Below are 16052 nucleotides of genomic sequence, written 5' to 3' on the forward strand. Positions count from 1 at the left end.
TCAATGTCAGGGCACTATAAGTGGGGTTTGACCTCAGTGAGTGGTAACAATGACTTTCCTCTTTCCAGAGGCAGCAAACAATGTCTGTGCACAAGACTTTTAATGTAGAACAGTCTACTTGTCTTGTTCCCTGCACTCTTTAGGTTCAGGCTCAACCACAGACTATGACCATGTCCCAGATGGCGGCTGGCCCACATCAAGTACAAGTGCTTCCTGCAACAACAGCAACTTCTCAGGCGGTTCAGCAGAAACTTATACAGCAACAGGTCGTGACACCTGCCACGCCACAGGCACAAGTTCCAGGGACACCAAACCCTGGACAGATTCCTCCAGCCTCTGAAGGGCAAAGTCAGCAATCCAAAGGACAGATGCGCCTGTCTGCGGTCAGATTAAAGGCGCCGCCCAAATCCAACTGATGGGGGCCTTGAATTTGGCCAGCTAAAGAGTTTTGAAGTGCCAGGGAGCAAGTAGTCATCTAAAGTTCGAAAGCACCTTGAAAAAGTTTAAATGTATGCAAAACTCAAAGGTTTTAGGAAGAAATTGGTGAAATTCTACATTTAAAAGGATGATTCTTGCCCTCAATTGGACCATCATATCTAAATACTGATGCAAAATACATGTCAGCGTTCTGTTTTCACTTAAGAATTCCACAGAGCTCGTCAGAATTCCCTGCTCTTTTACAGGAGAGGCAGCCCCTAAAATCATAGGCCATTCCGTCCATTCATAAGTAGGACAGATTGGCCCGGGCTGTGAGCTTTCTGGGCAAAACTGGTTGCCCTCCCCTTACACAAGCTTTCCCTCCTAGAACAAGTCTAGGTGTAATGTGATCTCTTCAATCTGTAGTCATTTGGTGTGACCATCTCACCTAGCACTGCTTTGCACATTAGTAGGTGCCTAATAAATGTTTGTTGAATTGAATTTGGATGTATAGTTAAGATTTTAACAAAGTTCATCCTCTGTTCTTGTAATTCTTTTGAACTGTTGTAATTGTGTACATTTTCTGAAGCTCTAAGTGTGTGTGTTTGTGTGTGAGTGTGTGTGTGTGCGTGTTTGCTTTCATTCTTCATTTTGTGATAACGGTAATTCTTGGAATGTAATGAGTGTGTTGATCCTAGTCCTCTGTATAGTAAAACTGTAACCTTTTTGTAAACGGAGTATTCACTTTGTATCTCTGAGAATTTCCTATTTGTCTAGTTTGATACTTCCAGTTTGGGAGAATTTTTAACTGCTGGGGTTTAATTTAAGTTTCATTTGCTTTGGTGATGTTCCAGTGTTCAGTACAGAATCTATTCAGCTTTCAGCTGGGGAAGAGAGGAAGGTAATAAAACCCAAGCTTAATTCTTAAATTGTGCAAAGAATACACTTTTATATGCTTATTTTACTAAAGGGAATAATAATGAATGTATTTCAGGCAGATGTTTGGAGGATGAGGTCACAGTCTATTACTATCCTAAAGGAGCTTGCCTCATTTTTAAAGAACTCATTGAATGTACGGTCAGAAGGATGACCCATGTGTGACATTTTTGAAAATAAAGCTCACTTCAGAGGCCCAAAGAGCTCCACTTAAACTGGTCCTGCATTTCACTTTGCCTGGCTCATAGGACAGTGATGAGGATTTTCCCATTGCATTTTAGAAAGTGGATTAAAAAAAAACAAAAACAGCATTCCCCTCCCTGTAATGTGGGATTATTTTGTTTTGGTGGTGGTTTAATGAAAAAGAAAAGCATTTTCACTTTCTAAACAACTTTAAAGATACAACATTATTGGTATTAGGTGAGACAATGGCAAGATATAGGACTTCTTGGCTGTTTTGATATAGGTCAAAACCGCTAGGTCTTCTGGGAGTTGGAATGCTTTGGGGGCTGGGTCCCTTCTGGGAGGGGGCTCAGTTCACCCTCATTTCCCTGCCTGTGAAACCACCCTTTTGTACCTCTTTATCTTTCAGGACTTTCTGGATGGGCAGTGAGGTGGGCACAGAGCACCATTTGAGTTCGTTAAATTTGACAAGGAGAGGAACAAATGCTTTGCATTCCTGGCATGTTGTTATCCATTCCAGAATCATGCTGAGTTAGCTCGTTTTCCTATTGGAACATATGGCTCTGCTACGTAAGCTGGTTCATGGTCTGCCAGAGGCGGCTGGCTCTGTGGCCTATCCCATCTGGCAGCAAAGATGGAAACACCTTTCTTATTTTGAAAAAAATATTTCTCTCCCTGCAGTGGTTGACTGATACTAGGAAGGCAGGGCCAAGTATAAATTACTGACGAATGTGGGCGCTTGTACTTGCTAAAGAGGACTGTATGGAATTGTGATGTATCCTACCAAACAAAGTGTAATAAAGTGTACATTTTTATACTTGGTGGCATTCTTTCCAGTTTAATCTGGTGTGTGGGGTAAAATGTGCAGTTTTAGAAACTTTTTTTTTTAAACCAACCCTTACCTTCTGTCTTGGAATCAATACTGTGTATTGGCTCCAAGGTAGAAGAGTGGTAAGGGCTAGGCAATGGGGGTCAAGTGACTTGCCCAGGGTTACACAGCTAGGAAGTGTCTGAGGCCAGATTTGAACCTAGGACCTCCCATCTCTAGGCCTGGCTCTCAATTCACTGAACCACCCAGCTGCTCCTTGTTTTAGAAACTTGTAATGAATAAAGGGCCCAGAGTCATCCAAGGATGCCGGCACAAATGGGTTGATATTTGCCTCCCCTTCATCCCACTGCTCCTTGCACATGGTAGGCTCTTGATAAAAATGGGCTGACAGGTGGCTTGAATGAAGCATTGTGGTCTTAAATCACTTCACTTCATTGACAATAGGATGGATATGGTTTCCATTTCTCAAGTCCCTTGGCTGTGTCTCTTTGACCTTGCTCAGTGGTCCTTAAGCTCAGGTGTGGAGGCCAGGAGAATGTCCGTGCATCCACAATCATCCAGAACCAGCCTGGATGTACCCCATTTTCTCACTTCAACTGAAATCAATACTTTCTATCAAAACAAGTACAAAGACCCTATTTTCTTTTTTAAATTAAAGTCTTATGCCCAGTCCCTGCCATGATTGGTGGTCCAGCAACTTTTGGGCTCAGTGGCTCATTTTCAGGAGGCATTTCTAGACAGCGTTCAAGTCCTTAGACCACATATGTGTATGGCAGTGGGGTCATACCAGTCCCCAAGGCTCAGTGGATTGGCAGCTCTTTATCTTGCCCCACAAGCCTCGTTGGGCTTAAGCTGGCACATGCCATCAATCCCTTGTCAGACTCAAGCCTTCTTTTGCTTCCATTCATTCTGTGAAGACAAAAACAAGGGGGGAAAAAGGCAAGGGGTCAGGTCTCCACAGAGCAGTGTATTTGAGACTATAGGGGCACAGCCTGCTGAGGTCCCTTCCTGCCAAGAGACCAAGCCACCATCCTTGCTGACTATGCTTGTCCTCTTCCCTGGGGAGCTACCTCTTCTGTTCTGGTCTTTTCTAGGAGGGTAAGAAAAGCCCTTCTTTCTGGGCAATCCTGAACACATGGTCTTTGAGGGTCTCTTCAGTTGGACCTGAGTCACCCATCTACCCATGGGACTCTGCTCCCTTTTCTGTTGAATTCCCAGGATCTTGGACCTTGGGTGCATTGGTCACTAAGGCTTTCAGACCCAGGCAGCTGGGCTGTTGTTATACTCTCAAAAGAAAGTGATAAAGTATGTAATTTGGGGACATGGCATAAATCCCTGACTTGGCTTGGCTTCCTCAGCCTACAGGGGTGAGAAGCTATGGCTGCTGACCCTGACCCCTTACCCGGATGGTTTTCTGGAGCTCGGACAGTGCTTCCTCGTACTGAGGCACAAGGGACTTCAGCTGTTCATTCCGGATGAGATGTTTCCCCAGCTCTGGAGCTTTTGCCTCTCTTAGCATCTGAAGGAACTTCTGCTCCTGGATGACAGAAGGGTTCCAGCCAGGAGAGGGCCGGGGTCAGTCCTGTCCTCAGAACTCTCCTAATGCCTCCCCTGACCCATTCCTCATAGGGGACTAGACGATGGTCTCCAGCTGCTAGGAACAGTTCTTCTCTCCCAGGATACAGACCCCGACGCATGGAATCTGGGGCATGGATAGGGAGAGGACATGTGTCCTCATGGGTCTTACCTGTACTTTCAGGAGCAGAGTGAACGCCAGCCCTGTATTCCCAGCTCTGGCCGTTCTGCCTACTCTGAAACCAGACACAACAGGTAGGCAGGTGTGCTATCATTCCAGTTCAGGGTTAGGTTTGCAACTAATAACTAGAACCCCCAAAAGATTGGGGTGCAAAGAAAGAAGGTCAGAAATATCCTGTCCCCAGACCCTGTCTAGCCTTGAGCCCTCCTCACCGATGCACATAGGTCCTGATGTACTGGGGGGCGTCGTAGTTGATAACAAGTTTCACTCCTTTCACGTCAATGCCTCGAGCAGTGGCATCTGTGCTGATCAGCCTAAAATGGGGTGAAGGAAACAAACACGACCAGTTTGGCCCATCTCAGACCTATTCTTCCCAGGCAGCACACTAAGCATCTGCCATCAGAGTTCTACTTCCTGAGCTGCATGCTTGGCTATACTGCCACGTGTAGGGGGGCTGGCAGGCTGCCAGGGTTAGGACAAATGGTGAGCAAACAGGGTCTGGTAGGTACCTGCATTCTGGCAGAGTTCCCAGTCCAGCAGCCAGTGCTCTGCAGACCTTTCTTTCTTTCTTTTTTTTTTAAGCCCTTACCTTCCATCTTAGAATCAATACTGTGATTGGTTCCAAGGCAGAAAGGTGGTAAGGGCTATCTATAGGCAATAGGAGTGAAGTGACTTGCCCAGGGTCACACAGCTAGGATGTGTCTGAGGCCACATTTGAGCCCAGGACCTCCCATCTCTGGGCCTGGCTCCCAATGCACTGAGTCACCCAGCTGCCCCCTGACTATCTCCCTCCCTTCAAAATACTCACAGTTGAATCTTGCCCTGTTCGAACTGCTTCAGGATCATCTTCCTCTGGCCAGGTCCGAATCTGGAGGAGAATTCAGCCACAGGGATACCCCCAAAGGCCTTGACCAGCAAGAACAACCTGGAGAGAAGAGAAGGTAGTGCCTGGCGGTGCCAGCCCCCATCCCAGGAGGAGCTCTAGGCCCAAGTCCTTGCCTGCTGGCCCTCACCTGTGAGAGTGCTCCCGGGAGTTGGTGAAGCACAGAACCCGGGAGAATTTCATGTTATGCATCAAGTGCAGGATGGCCAGTGGCTTGGAGTTGAGGCTGCAGGGCACATAGTAATGCTGTGGGAGACAGAGACAGAACTCATGAGACCCACTTGGGGATCCACTAGGAGGCTACACTCTGAAACTTCCTAGATTCCCATCTTCTTTCCCCCTGGGGTCCTGCCAGTGACCATCCTCTGCCCCTTCCCCCCAGGCCCCTGGAAGCCCTGCTCTCACCGAGAGCCCTGCAGGGAAGGCGTACTTCCCCTCTGTGTCCTGCTCAGTCCCTGGCTGGGCCGAGGATCCTTGGCCCTCCAGGCCAGTGGAGAAGAGCCGGGGCTGGTAGAGACCCAGTTCCTGCAGCTTCTCAGGATTCCGAGTGAGCGTGGCTGAGAAGAGCAGCTTCTGGAGAGGCATCTGGGGCTGGCTTGTGCTAAGACAGACAGGGCAGAGTGAGTGCACGGGCCCTGGAAGGACACTATCAGCTGCCAATCTTTGCTCTTTTGGGAAATTCTAAGTTCCTCTCTCCACTGAAAAGGGAAGTCTCCATTGTGAATAGGGCTAGATGGCTGGCGGGCATAGGCACCCCCTTCCTTCCCCTTCTCCTCTCCCCACCAAGCCTGCCTCTCTTCTGAAAGGGGCAGGAGACTATCTTGAACAGAAACAATCCATTTTGTCACCTTCTCCTCAGGAGGTGGATGATAGGATGGGGGTAACAATTAGTGGTTCAAGAAAATCCAGTCCAGTACCTGGCAGCAGTTATAGCTCGAGGTTCTACCCTCTGGAAGAGTGGGCTGAAGCCTGGGGCACCATCACCATGGAAAACTGCTTTCACCACCCGTGGCAGCCAGGACTGGTGCATGCTGTCAATCATTCGGTCAGCTTCATCAATGATCTACAGTGTGAAGGGCAGGCAGCCGTGCTCAGAGGAACCCCGGGAGGCTCCTGGCGATCCAGGGCCCCTGCTCTCAGGAGCGTCCCACGCACGAGCACCGAGGTCTCCCAGGCAGTCACCCTGCACCTTCCCTCCAGCAAACAACCAACAAGGAACACTGTCATCAGTGAGGATTTGGCCACTGCTCATTATGCCTGGCCAGATCGCCCTAGTCAACTAGGCCTGGGGCTGACCAGCAGGGCCAAGGGCTGGGCTGACTTACCAGAAAACGCAACTGCCTGAGACTAAATCCTGGTGTCTGATCAATGTGGTCCACCAGCCGACCGGGGGTGGCCACGACGATGTCGGCCAGGCTGCAGTACCCAGAGACCCTGCAACACCATAAATTTGGTGACCACGCCGGATTCAAGATGGTAGGAGCCTCCTCCCCACTTCCCTTGGGAGGCCATCTTTAGCCCAGAACCTCGCAAAAGCTGGTCTCCATCCCGGATCCTAGGCATCCTCTTTCACAAGCCTCCCCCAGCCCCAGGTGAAAGATATACAGAAGGGAGGGCCACAGACACCCTGGAGCACATTCAGGGTAGGTGGAAGACGCAGCTGGGACGAACAACAGCAATCAACGTGACGGGCCACAGGAGAGGCAAACTTTTAGCCAATGGGATAAGGACCAAAGTCCTACTTGTGCAAGGGTGTAGACCCTGTTCGAGGGATGGGAGGCAGAGAGCCAGGGTGGCTCCTCTAGCCTGAGAGTTCTGACACAGGAAGTCAGCACAGACACATTCAAACCTACGTCTTCTGCACCAGGATCTCCTGTTCCTTGGCTAGGGATTTCTGCCCTGTGATTTGGGCGATGCGCAGAGCTGTGCCGTCAGCATATACATTGAACACTTTGCTCACCTGGAGGGAAGGAGAAAGCTTCAGCACTAGCAAGCATACAGGATCCTATCCAGGGAGCTCCTCGAGGGTAGGGACTGTTCATCTTTCCTACTTGCATCCCCTTAAGAAAAGCCTGCTGATGGACTGACTGGCACAGGGCCTGGAGGCCCCCAGAGTGGAATATGTAAACCCAGACCAGCCAGGGGCACCAGGGGTGGCACCTGGGCTCTCTGGGCACAAAGTGCCCTGAAGACAAATCCTACTGGGAATCTGTCAGCTCCTTACACAAGAACTCATTCACATGATGCCATAGCAGCAACACTTCTAGCCAAATAGGCCAGGGCAGAACAGCAGGGCCAGGTCAGAGCCTGTGTCCTGAATGCCTTTTGGAGTCCAGTGAAGCCTCCCCTTCTCAGAATGTGTTCAGAGCACAAAATAAAATACATAGGATTACAATGGAAACCAATTATATTGAAATAAAGACATATTTTTTTCCCACCCAAATTTATGGAATCCTTGAAACGGGCCTACAGACCCCAACCTAAGAACCCCTGGGTTAGGGGAAAAAAGATGGCTGGGCCAGAAGCTCAGGCCACAGTCTGGAGTTGTTTCTGTTCCAGGGCAGCAGGCTATGACAGTAAGCCACAGCTTGGTCAGAACCAGAAAAAAATAAAGTACCACCAACCTGCTGGGCCAGCTCCTTTGTTGGCAGCACCACCAGGGCCCGTATATGACACACTACCCGCTCCAAAAGGATCTGTGGACAAATATAGGAAGACCCTAAAACACAGAGGCCTCTTGAGCCAGAGTCCCTCAAAGAGGCTACCCTCTTGATGACATCCTGATGACACCACAGCTGAGCCCTTCCCTGATCAGTTGGAGATTATAATCAGGAAGAACTCAGCACCCTTCTGGAGGCAGGGCCCCCACGATCCCATCTCCTGACCCCCTGGAGGCAGGGCCCCCACGTTCCCATCTCCTGATCCCCTGGAGGCAGGGCCCCCACGATCCCATCTCCTGATCCCCTGGAGGCAGGGCCCCCACGATCCCATCTCCTGACCCCCTGGAGGCAGGGCCCCCACGTTCCCATCTCCTGACCCCCTGGAGGCAGGGCCCCCACGATCCCATCTCCTGATCCCCTGGAGGCAGGGCCCCCACGATCCCATCTCCTGACCCCCTGGAGGCAGGGCCCCCACGATCCCATCTCCTGATCCCCTGGAGGCAGGGTCCCCATGATCCCATCTCCTGACCCCCTGGAGGCAGGGCCCCCACGTTCCCATCTCCTGATCCCCTGGAGGCAGGGCCCCCACGATCCCATCTCCTGATCCCCTGGAGGCAGGGCCCCCACGATCCCATCTCCTGATCCCCTAGAGGCAGGGCCCCCACGATCCCATCTCCTGACCCCCTGGACTAGCAGAGTTCTTTGTACCCCTCCTCCTCCCAATCCCAGTCAGTTTACCTGGATCACAGGGATAACAAAGGCCAGTGTTTTCCCACTGCCTGTTGGGGCAGACACACAGATATCACTGGGCTGATAGCCACCCCTCCCCACCAGGAATCCATGGGATGCGCTCTCCAGAAGGGCAGGGATCACTGCTGCCTGAACTGGACAGAGCAGAGAACAAGGCGGAGGGTCACTGGGGAGTGAGGACAATGACAACAACCGAACAAAGCTGACACTTATAGGTCACTTGAATGGCTACAAAGGGACTTACGTACACCCCATCTCCTTGGATTCTCACAATAACCCTGCAAAGAGGGTACCACAAGGTCCCACCATTCTGGAGAAAAGATGGAGGTCTAGAGAGGCTCTTGGTGTGGCCACTGACCCCTGATCCTAAATGGGGGAGGGGGACCTCAAACCATGGATTCTGCAGACTCGAGTCCGGGGAGCCGTATGACACCGTGCCATCTCTCTAAGGATGGCAACGCCAGAGCCATTTTTGACTACAGAGCACCGCAACAATGAAACCCAGACGGAAGGCCAAGGACCAAGCAAGTAGTGAAGAAGGTATAAGACCCCGGTGAGGCCGAAGCCAACCCGATGCCCCAGCGTGACGGACAGAAGGAGGTCTCTGTCCAACGTGCCCCAGACCACAAAGGGGGGGAGTTGAGGGAGACATCAGTAGCCTTGCCCCCAGGGCCGAGGCTGCCCTTCTGGCACTGCACTGCAGGCTTCACGGCTACCATTGCCATCAGGACACAGGCCAAACAAAGAGCGACAAGTCAAGGCTACCTCTGACTGCCTCCTGTGTTTTCAGGGTAAGTAAAGCAGCTGCGTGGAAGCACACTGGGCCTCCCTTTCCCGTAAGAGATAACCTGAGGACTAAGAGGAGAACGTCTGGGTGCGGGGGGCAGTACTTTGCAGGCCCAGGGGCTACTGCTTTGGAAACAATCAGCTGTTGAGGGAACAGATGCCAGCATGGGGGCTACCTGGAAAATAGGACGAGATGCCGTTGGCCTTTAATTTCTTTTGGAGGCAAGGATGGATTTGAGGGATATCCTGGATTGGGACGAGGTCATCTTTGACACTCTTCTGGACGTGGCTGGGTTCAGCAAGCCATTTGGGTAGGAAGGGCTGGACCTGTGAAAAGAGTGATGGGAGACAACCTTGGCAAAGGCAAAGGCAGAGCGCCGACATCCCAGACACCAGAAGCTGTTGTCACGTCACTGGCCTACCTTTGGAAGAGCCTTCTTGGCCGTCGCTCCCAGGATGAGCGCACTCTGTGGGTGCTCCTCTGCCGAGTCCCCCTTTTTCCCCTGCTCTCCTAAGGAAAGGGGAATTGGGGGAGAGGAGGTGAGAAAGAGACGGTGCTAACCCTTCTCCTACTGATAGCTTTTGCTGGTCCCACCTGGACGCCCCACTCATCAGTCTCCTTCATGTAGCCCACACTGGGATCCTCACTCCCTGCTGCCATCGTGGCTGGTTTCTCACCTGCAGCTTCTGGATTCTTATTCTGTGTCTTCTTTTTCTTCTTTCCCTTTGGTTTCTTGGGGCTGCTGGTCTCTTTCTGGCTAGACTCAGGGTCAGCCTCTGATTCGGACTTTTCTAGCCTGCTAGGGCTGCCATCGCCTCGTTTCCTCTTCCTGGCTTTTCTTTCAGGTTCTGCTGGGGCTGGAGAACTTGGCCTAGACTTTGCAGGCCCAGGAGGTCCTGGGGCCTTGTCCCCAAGGGAGCTGGTCTCAGCCTCAGCCTCCTGCTTTTGCTTCTTCAGCTGTCGCTCCCGGGCACGAAACTGAAGCTTCTGCAGGAGCAGCTGGGCCCGGTCCTCGCTACTAGTCACCTTTTCTTGTTCCTCATATCTGGGATAAAGGAAATCATTAATGTCTGGGCCAGGCCCTCAACTTGAAATCTCTGTGGGTTGTGGTGGAGAGGGAAGCAGTCTTATTTCCTTCACACTGGGCAGTTATTTGTTGCTTTTCTCTGATCCTGATTTTTTTTTCTCACATCTTTTATTTTTCAAATAAACTATCATAAACTAAAGTCAGAGGAATAAATCCAATGACCCTTCAATTGCCACTAAACTTGTGATCTTAAACATAGAGAACTCTAGGATGACATAATAGTGCTCATTTTTATAATGCTTTATAAAGTACTCAACAATCCTCTAAGATGGTGTATCTGAAGATTATTATTCTTATTTTATAGAGGAGGAAATGGAGACTCCAAGATGTAAGGAGATTTGCCCAGCATCCTTCTGGTCATCAGTTAACTGGACCTGAAGCCCCAGTGTGCTGACCCCCAGGTCCAAGGCTATGTGGCCAGCACCGTGCTGCAGATCAGCTGCTGCTTCCCTTTGGGCCCTGTCTATCACCATCATTTTCTAGGCTGACCCTTTCTTCTTGGCCCCAGGGAGGGCTCTGAAGGGTAAAGAAGTCATCCCTCTTCCTCATTTCTCACATCTAACCACGTCAGGTCTGGTCAGTGTTATCGTAACGCCTGTCCCCTCCTCTCCCATTCCCACTCCCAAAGTCTTGCTTGGACCATCAGAATAGCCCCTCAACTAGTCTTCCTTGCCTCTGCCCTCCTCTCCTTCTAATTCATCCTTCACACAGCTAGCAAAGTGATCTGCCCAGGTCTGACCACATCCACTCCTCTGCTCCAGAGCTGTCAGCAGCTCCTGAATGTCTACGGGACAAAATTCAAACAACTTAGGCTGGCCTTCAAGGCATCTTGGAGAAGACAGGACATGGGATTGGAGTCAGGAGAGACGCTGCTTGGAATTCTAACCACGATCCTTGCAAACTCTGTGACCACAGACAAGTCACCACACATGTCCTCAACAGGCCTCAGTTTCTTGTCTCTGAGATGTAAGATAGGTAAACAGCAACATTCCTGGGAGCTACAGGGTCAGATGAGATGTGTAGGGCCGGAATGTTGGGCCACGTCAATGCTAGACATGAGGACTTTTCCAGTCTCGTTCGCCCTATTCCCCTCCACAATTTGACTTGGTTCAACAGAGTGTCTACAATATGCCAGGCCCCACCTGAGGTGCCAAGGATGGGCACAAAGATGAAAAATGGAAGTGTACATTCTCAAGGAGCAGATGATTCATTAAGGGATGATATATCTCGTATGTAAAAAATGATGCCAAGCAATATAAGATGGGGCAAAAGCAGAGACCTAGACAAAGTGCCATGGGAAGTACTGGAGAGAGAGAAGCACTTCAGGAAGGGAAATTGGGGAAGGTGTCATAGGAGCTGGCTCCTGAACTCAGCCTGGAAAGAAGAAGAAGGCATTCCAGCCTATGGGGGCAGGGTAGGTATGTGCACAGTAGTAGTTCAAATCAGCCAAAATGGAAAGGGTATTAAGTGTCAAAGGGTGAATAAGGTTGAAAAGTAAGATGGATCCATTTTGTATAAGGCCTTGAAGACTGGCCAAAGGTGGGCATGCTCTAACAGCTACTGAATGGATGCTGTGGGTGAGGGTGAAGGAAGAGCCTAATAGGATGCTGGGCGATGCTCTGGTCAACTTGGGCTATTAGCTACCACCTATTCTCATTCTGCCACCTGCCTCCATCCCCACCTACTGAAATCTTTCTGGTTCTTCAAGGCCCAGGCTGGGCACTACCTCCTCCATAAGGCCTGTAGGTGGCATAGTGCAGTGCCTGGTGTCAAGAAGATTCCTCTTTTGGGGTTCAAATCTGGCCTCAGACACTTCCTACCCAAGTGATTCTGGACAAGTCACTGAACCCTGGTTGCCTCAGTTTCTCCATCTGTAAAATGAGCTGGAGAAGGAAATGGCAAAGTTCACCAATATCTCTGCCAAGAAAACCTCAAATGAAAAAATGGCTCAACAACACTATCCCCAGCTCTCAATGTTTTCCTCCTTCCTCACATTTCCCTGGAATACTATGTTTGGATCTCTTCTTTTCCTTTGCCATGTTCCAGATGGGGAAACTGAGGCCCAGGGAGGAAATGTGACTTGCTAAAGTTACAGGGTAGCGAGAAGCCAAGATTCTCATCCAATGTGCTTTTTTAAATCAAATGACACCTTTCATGGCCATGTCAATCTTTGATCTCTTCTACTTTCATGCAGCATTAGATACCTCTATACCCTTCTGGCTTTTCTCAATACTATCTTCTTCCCTGGTCTCTAGGACACCACTCTCTCCTTGAGATGGTCCTCAGGCTGACTGTTGGTCTACTTCTTTCTACACATTCCCTTGGCTTCCACTTAAATCTAGAGTTGGAAGGGACAAGGAACCATTTAGTTCAACCCCTTTTGTTTTAAAGGTGAAGAAACTGAGGCCCAGCAAAGTGAAGTGACATGCCCAAGGTCATGCAGGTAGTAATAGCCTACGATGGGATTTGGACTCAGGTGCACAGACTGACTTCAAAGCTGGAGCTCCTTCAGCTGTACCAGGCTACCTCCTTCTGGTTTTAATTTTGGCCTCTTCTGCAGGGGATTCCTAATCCAACATTTAGGGCCCCAAGAATTCTTCTGATTTCTAGATCTATATTTCCAAAGACTCAAAATTGGACATTTCTACCCAGATGCCTCCTCAGCAGCTCAAACTTAATATTTGCTCACTGAGAGGAAGAAGCCATCAAGACTATCCGGTATTGTTGGTGGTTCCTTCCTACCTTCAACACACCTGATAGTACTCATTCATCCTGCCTTTCCTCAAAAACGTCCAATGAGAGAGACTCACCACCTCCTGAAGCAACCCATGTCACTTGGGGAGAGTTCTAATTGTTAGGAAGTTTATCCTAAAGGCAACGTGAAATTTGCTCCCCTCTAAACTTTTACTGATTTTTCCTAGTTCTCTGCTCTGGGACCAAGTAGCACAAGTCAAATCTCTCCTGCAAATTAAAGCCATTTAAATACTTCCAGACAGTCATCATGTCTCCCTAAATCTTCTTTTCTTCAGACTACATCAAAATGCACTTAAACCAAATGGATCACTACTCAGCTCTCTCTATTCATGGAATTGTTATCTTCCCTATTAGACATGGGGGCAAAAAAACCCTTAGAGTCATAAGTCATCCCTACAATTATTCACCAAGTGCTCCCTCTGCCATTCTCTTCCCTCCTCCCCCTCCTATCTTAGAACCATTTCTAAGGCAGAAGAGCAATAAAGGGTAGGCAATGGCGGGGTTATAGGATCTCCTGTTTCCAAGCCTGGCTTTATTGATTGAGTCAATTAGCTATCCCCTCTATCTCTCTTTGCTCCTATGACTACCACTGTGTTTTTATCCTCTTTATCTACCCCCTTCCCCAAACTGTTCTCACTACTTTCCTTCTCTGCTACAATCATATTCTCAGAGCTTGTCAGGGCTAGAAGAGACCTTGGAGGTCATCCAGTCTGACCCTGTTGATTTTACACATGAGAAAACTGAGGCCCAGGGAAGTGAAGCCACATGCCCAAGGTATGCTAGGTGATCCAGTAAATTGATAGCGCCCAGATTTTGGAGTCAAAAAGACCTGAGTTCCAGTGTAGTTTCAGGGGCTTACTAGCTATGTGACTCTGGGCAAGTCACTTAACCTCTGTTTGCCTCAGTTTACTGTAAAAAGGGGACAACAATAGCAACTATCCCCCAAGTTTGTTGTGAGGATCAAATAATAGCTTAGCACAGTACCTAGTACATAGTAGGTGGATAATGCTAGCTATTATTATCATGATCACTATAATTTTTAATATGAGTAGCTGATGTGGGATTTGAATCTAGGTCTTCTAACTGCAAACCCAGTGATTTTTGCTCAATACCACCCATCTCTCATAACTGACTTTAAAGCTTGAGAGTTTATAAATCATTTAACATATTTGAGCTCCTATGCCCAGGTAGTATCTCTCTCTCTCTCTCTTTTTTTTTCTAAATGAGGAAGTGGAGGCTGAAAAGCCTACTGTAAAAGAGCTAGGACATCTTCTAGATTCCAAGTCTGGCTCTCTATCCTTTAGACAATCCTTTTTTTGGTGGTGGAAGGGTTGAGGGGGAAGGGTTTATGAAAGCTCAAAGTTTCTTGCCCAGGATCCCATAGTCAGAATGAGTGAGAGGTAGGACTTGAACTAAGGCTTGCCTGACTCAGAGACTGGCTCTAACTATACATGCAATCTTAACTGTTTCCACATATTATGAAATGGAAGGTAAGAATGTACCTCATTGGCCATTAATCCATCCCCTTTGATTTTTAGATAAGGAAACAGACTTGAAGAAAGTGACTTTCCTAGGATCATGCTGATAGTGTCTAAGAAGAGAATATGAACCCAGTTTTCCTGACTTCCAGGCTAGAGCCCTTCCCACCACCCCATTTTTTGTTATAATAAAAATAAGTGTTTCTATATTGCTTACAGTTTATATTAAGTTTGCATATTTTAAAGTTCAATGCATCACCTCATTTGATCTTCACAACTTTGTGGGGCAGGTTCTCAACCCCATTTTGCAGCAGAAGAGATTAATATTCTGACTTAAGGTTTGCTAAGTGCTCCATATGCATCATCTCATTTGATCCTCACAACCGAGGGTCGTGCTTTTATTATTACCATTTAATGGCAAAAGAAATTGAGTCTTAGAGAAGGTAAGTGATTTGCCCCACAACTCGACAAGCCAAATTCCAGCCCAAGACATCCTGACTTCAAGAGCTCAGGAATTGATCTTTAATACTCCCGGCAGATTAACCTCACCTCTGATCTGATCTTATCTTCCTAGTTTAAAAATCTTCAAAGGCTCTCGGCTAATTACTGAATAAACTGAGACTACACTTGGCATTCAAGGCCCTTTATAGTCTGGCCCCAATGTATCTGCGCAAGGGGGCAAACTCCCCGTGGGGCACGAAGCAGGTGCTTAAGAGAGGTGGGATGGAATCGAATCTAGATCCCCAAGGGTGGTGGTGTGAGGGGAGGGGAGAGACTATCCTACCTTCTTCCCTTCCCCTCCCTCTCTTTCCATCCTGCTCCTTCTCTATTCCCATCCCTTTCCCCCCACCCCTCTTCTCCCTCCTTATCTCTCCTCTCTCCCTGGTTCCCTCCAGCGTGGCCCCATTTCCTATTCCATTCTAGGTTCAGAGCCATACCTCCAACCCGCCCCCTTCACTAGCAGGCCACGCCTTCTCACCCTCTTTGGCTTTATATCATCTCCCCAGCTCGGCCCAATTTCCTAATCTTGGCTCCATCCATCTCTCCGGTACCACTCCCGTTCCCACTCCAGTCCTCCTCCCTCTCCGTGGGTCCTCTACACCCCTAACCCCGTCCCATCTTTTGTCCTTGGCTCCTCCCCTCCCCCGAACACCACGCCCATTTCCCTACCGGGCCCCGCCTCATCTTCCCAGCCCAGGTCTCGTCCCCATTTCCGTACGTTCCCTTCTCCCTCCCCACAGCCTCGAGCCTCTCCGGCTCCGCCCCCTCTCCTAACGAGGGGTGAAGAGGTGGTAGTAACAGCCGCAGGGTCAGTGATTGGAAAGTCTTAGATGTTCCAGCCGACAGCTAGACCCCGCGAACCCACAGCGCCCGGAGTGACGCGCCCTACCTACCTAGCAATCCTGAAGAGTGCCATCGCTCGGCTGCGATCCACCGTGCTACCCACGCGGCTTGGCCTCCGACGCTCCGCACAAGACTTCGGCGCGGGGAGATGACGTCACGACCCGGCGCAGCCCGCGACAGTGGGGCGG

At 49.5% G+C, this 16052-nt stretch overlaps 2 protein-coding genes across 4 annotated transcripts in view; one reads left to right on the forward strand and one right to left on the reverse strand.

Moving 5' to 3' along the window:
- LOC100028374 (E1A-binding protein p400-like) overlaps positions 1–2353 on the forward strand; it is a 134230-nt gene extending 131877 nt beyond the window's left edge. For 2 of the 3 annotated variants that reach the window (XM_007489605.3, XM_007489606.3), the window contains one exon: positions 144–2353. In XM_007489605.3, the coding sequence (XP_007489667.2) occupies positions 144–416 (273 nt within the window). In that variant the 3' untranslated portion in view covers positions 417–2353. The remainder of the gene's footprint in view (positions 1–143) is intronic. The other variant, XR_008917347.1, reaches the window with a different exon arrangement.
- Positions 2354–3003: 650 nt separating this feature from the next.
- Positions 3004–16042, reverse strand: DDX51 (DEAD-box helicase 51). Its single transcript, XM_007489604.2, has 16 exons — positions 15915–16042; positions 9879–10246; positions 9623–9711; positions 9377–9527; positions 8403–8548; positions 7629–7700; positions 6858–6964; positions 6330–6438; positions 5922–6067; positions 5410–5605; positions 5135–5250; positions 4930–5046; positions 4334–4435; positions 4113–4176; positions 3768–3902; positions 3004–3274 (listed from the first exon to the last, which is right to left on the reverse strand). The coding sequence occupies exons 1-16, from the start codon at positions 15935–15937 to the stop codon at positions 3248–3250; spliced, it is 1968 nt and encodes a 655-aa protein (XP_007489666.2). The 5' UTR covers positions 15938–16042; the 3' UTR covers positions 3004–3247.
- Between the last annotated feature and the right edge of the window lie 10 nt (positions 16043–16052).

Source organism: Monodelphis domestica, chromosome 3 (assembly GCF_027887165.1).
Source record: "Monodelphis domestica isolate mMonDom1 chromosome 3, mMonDom1.pri, whole genome shotgun sequence".
In the NCBI taxonomy this organism is placed as follows: domain Eukaryota; kingdom Metazoa; phylum Chordata; class Mammalia; order Didelphimorphia; family Didelphidae; genus Monodelphis; species Monodelphis domestica.

Bases quoted from the DNA above. Each gene is read 5' to 3' on its own strand.
- DDX51 (XM_007489604.2), bottom strand. From the start codon at position 15,937: ATGGCACTCTTCAGGATTGCTAG. The intron at 10,247-15,914 runs GTAGGTAGGGCG...CCTTTATCCCAG, and splicing joins GCACTCTTCAGGATTGCTAG to ATATGAGGAACAAGAAAAGG. The intron at 5,047-5,134 runs GTGAGGGCCAGC...TCTTCTCTCCAG, and splicing joins TCCCGGGAGCACTCTCACAG to GTTGTTCTTGCTGGTCAAGG.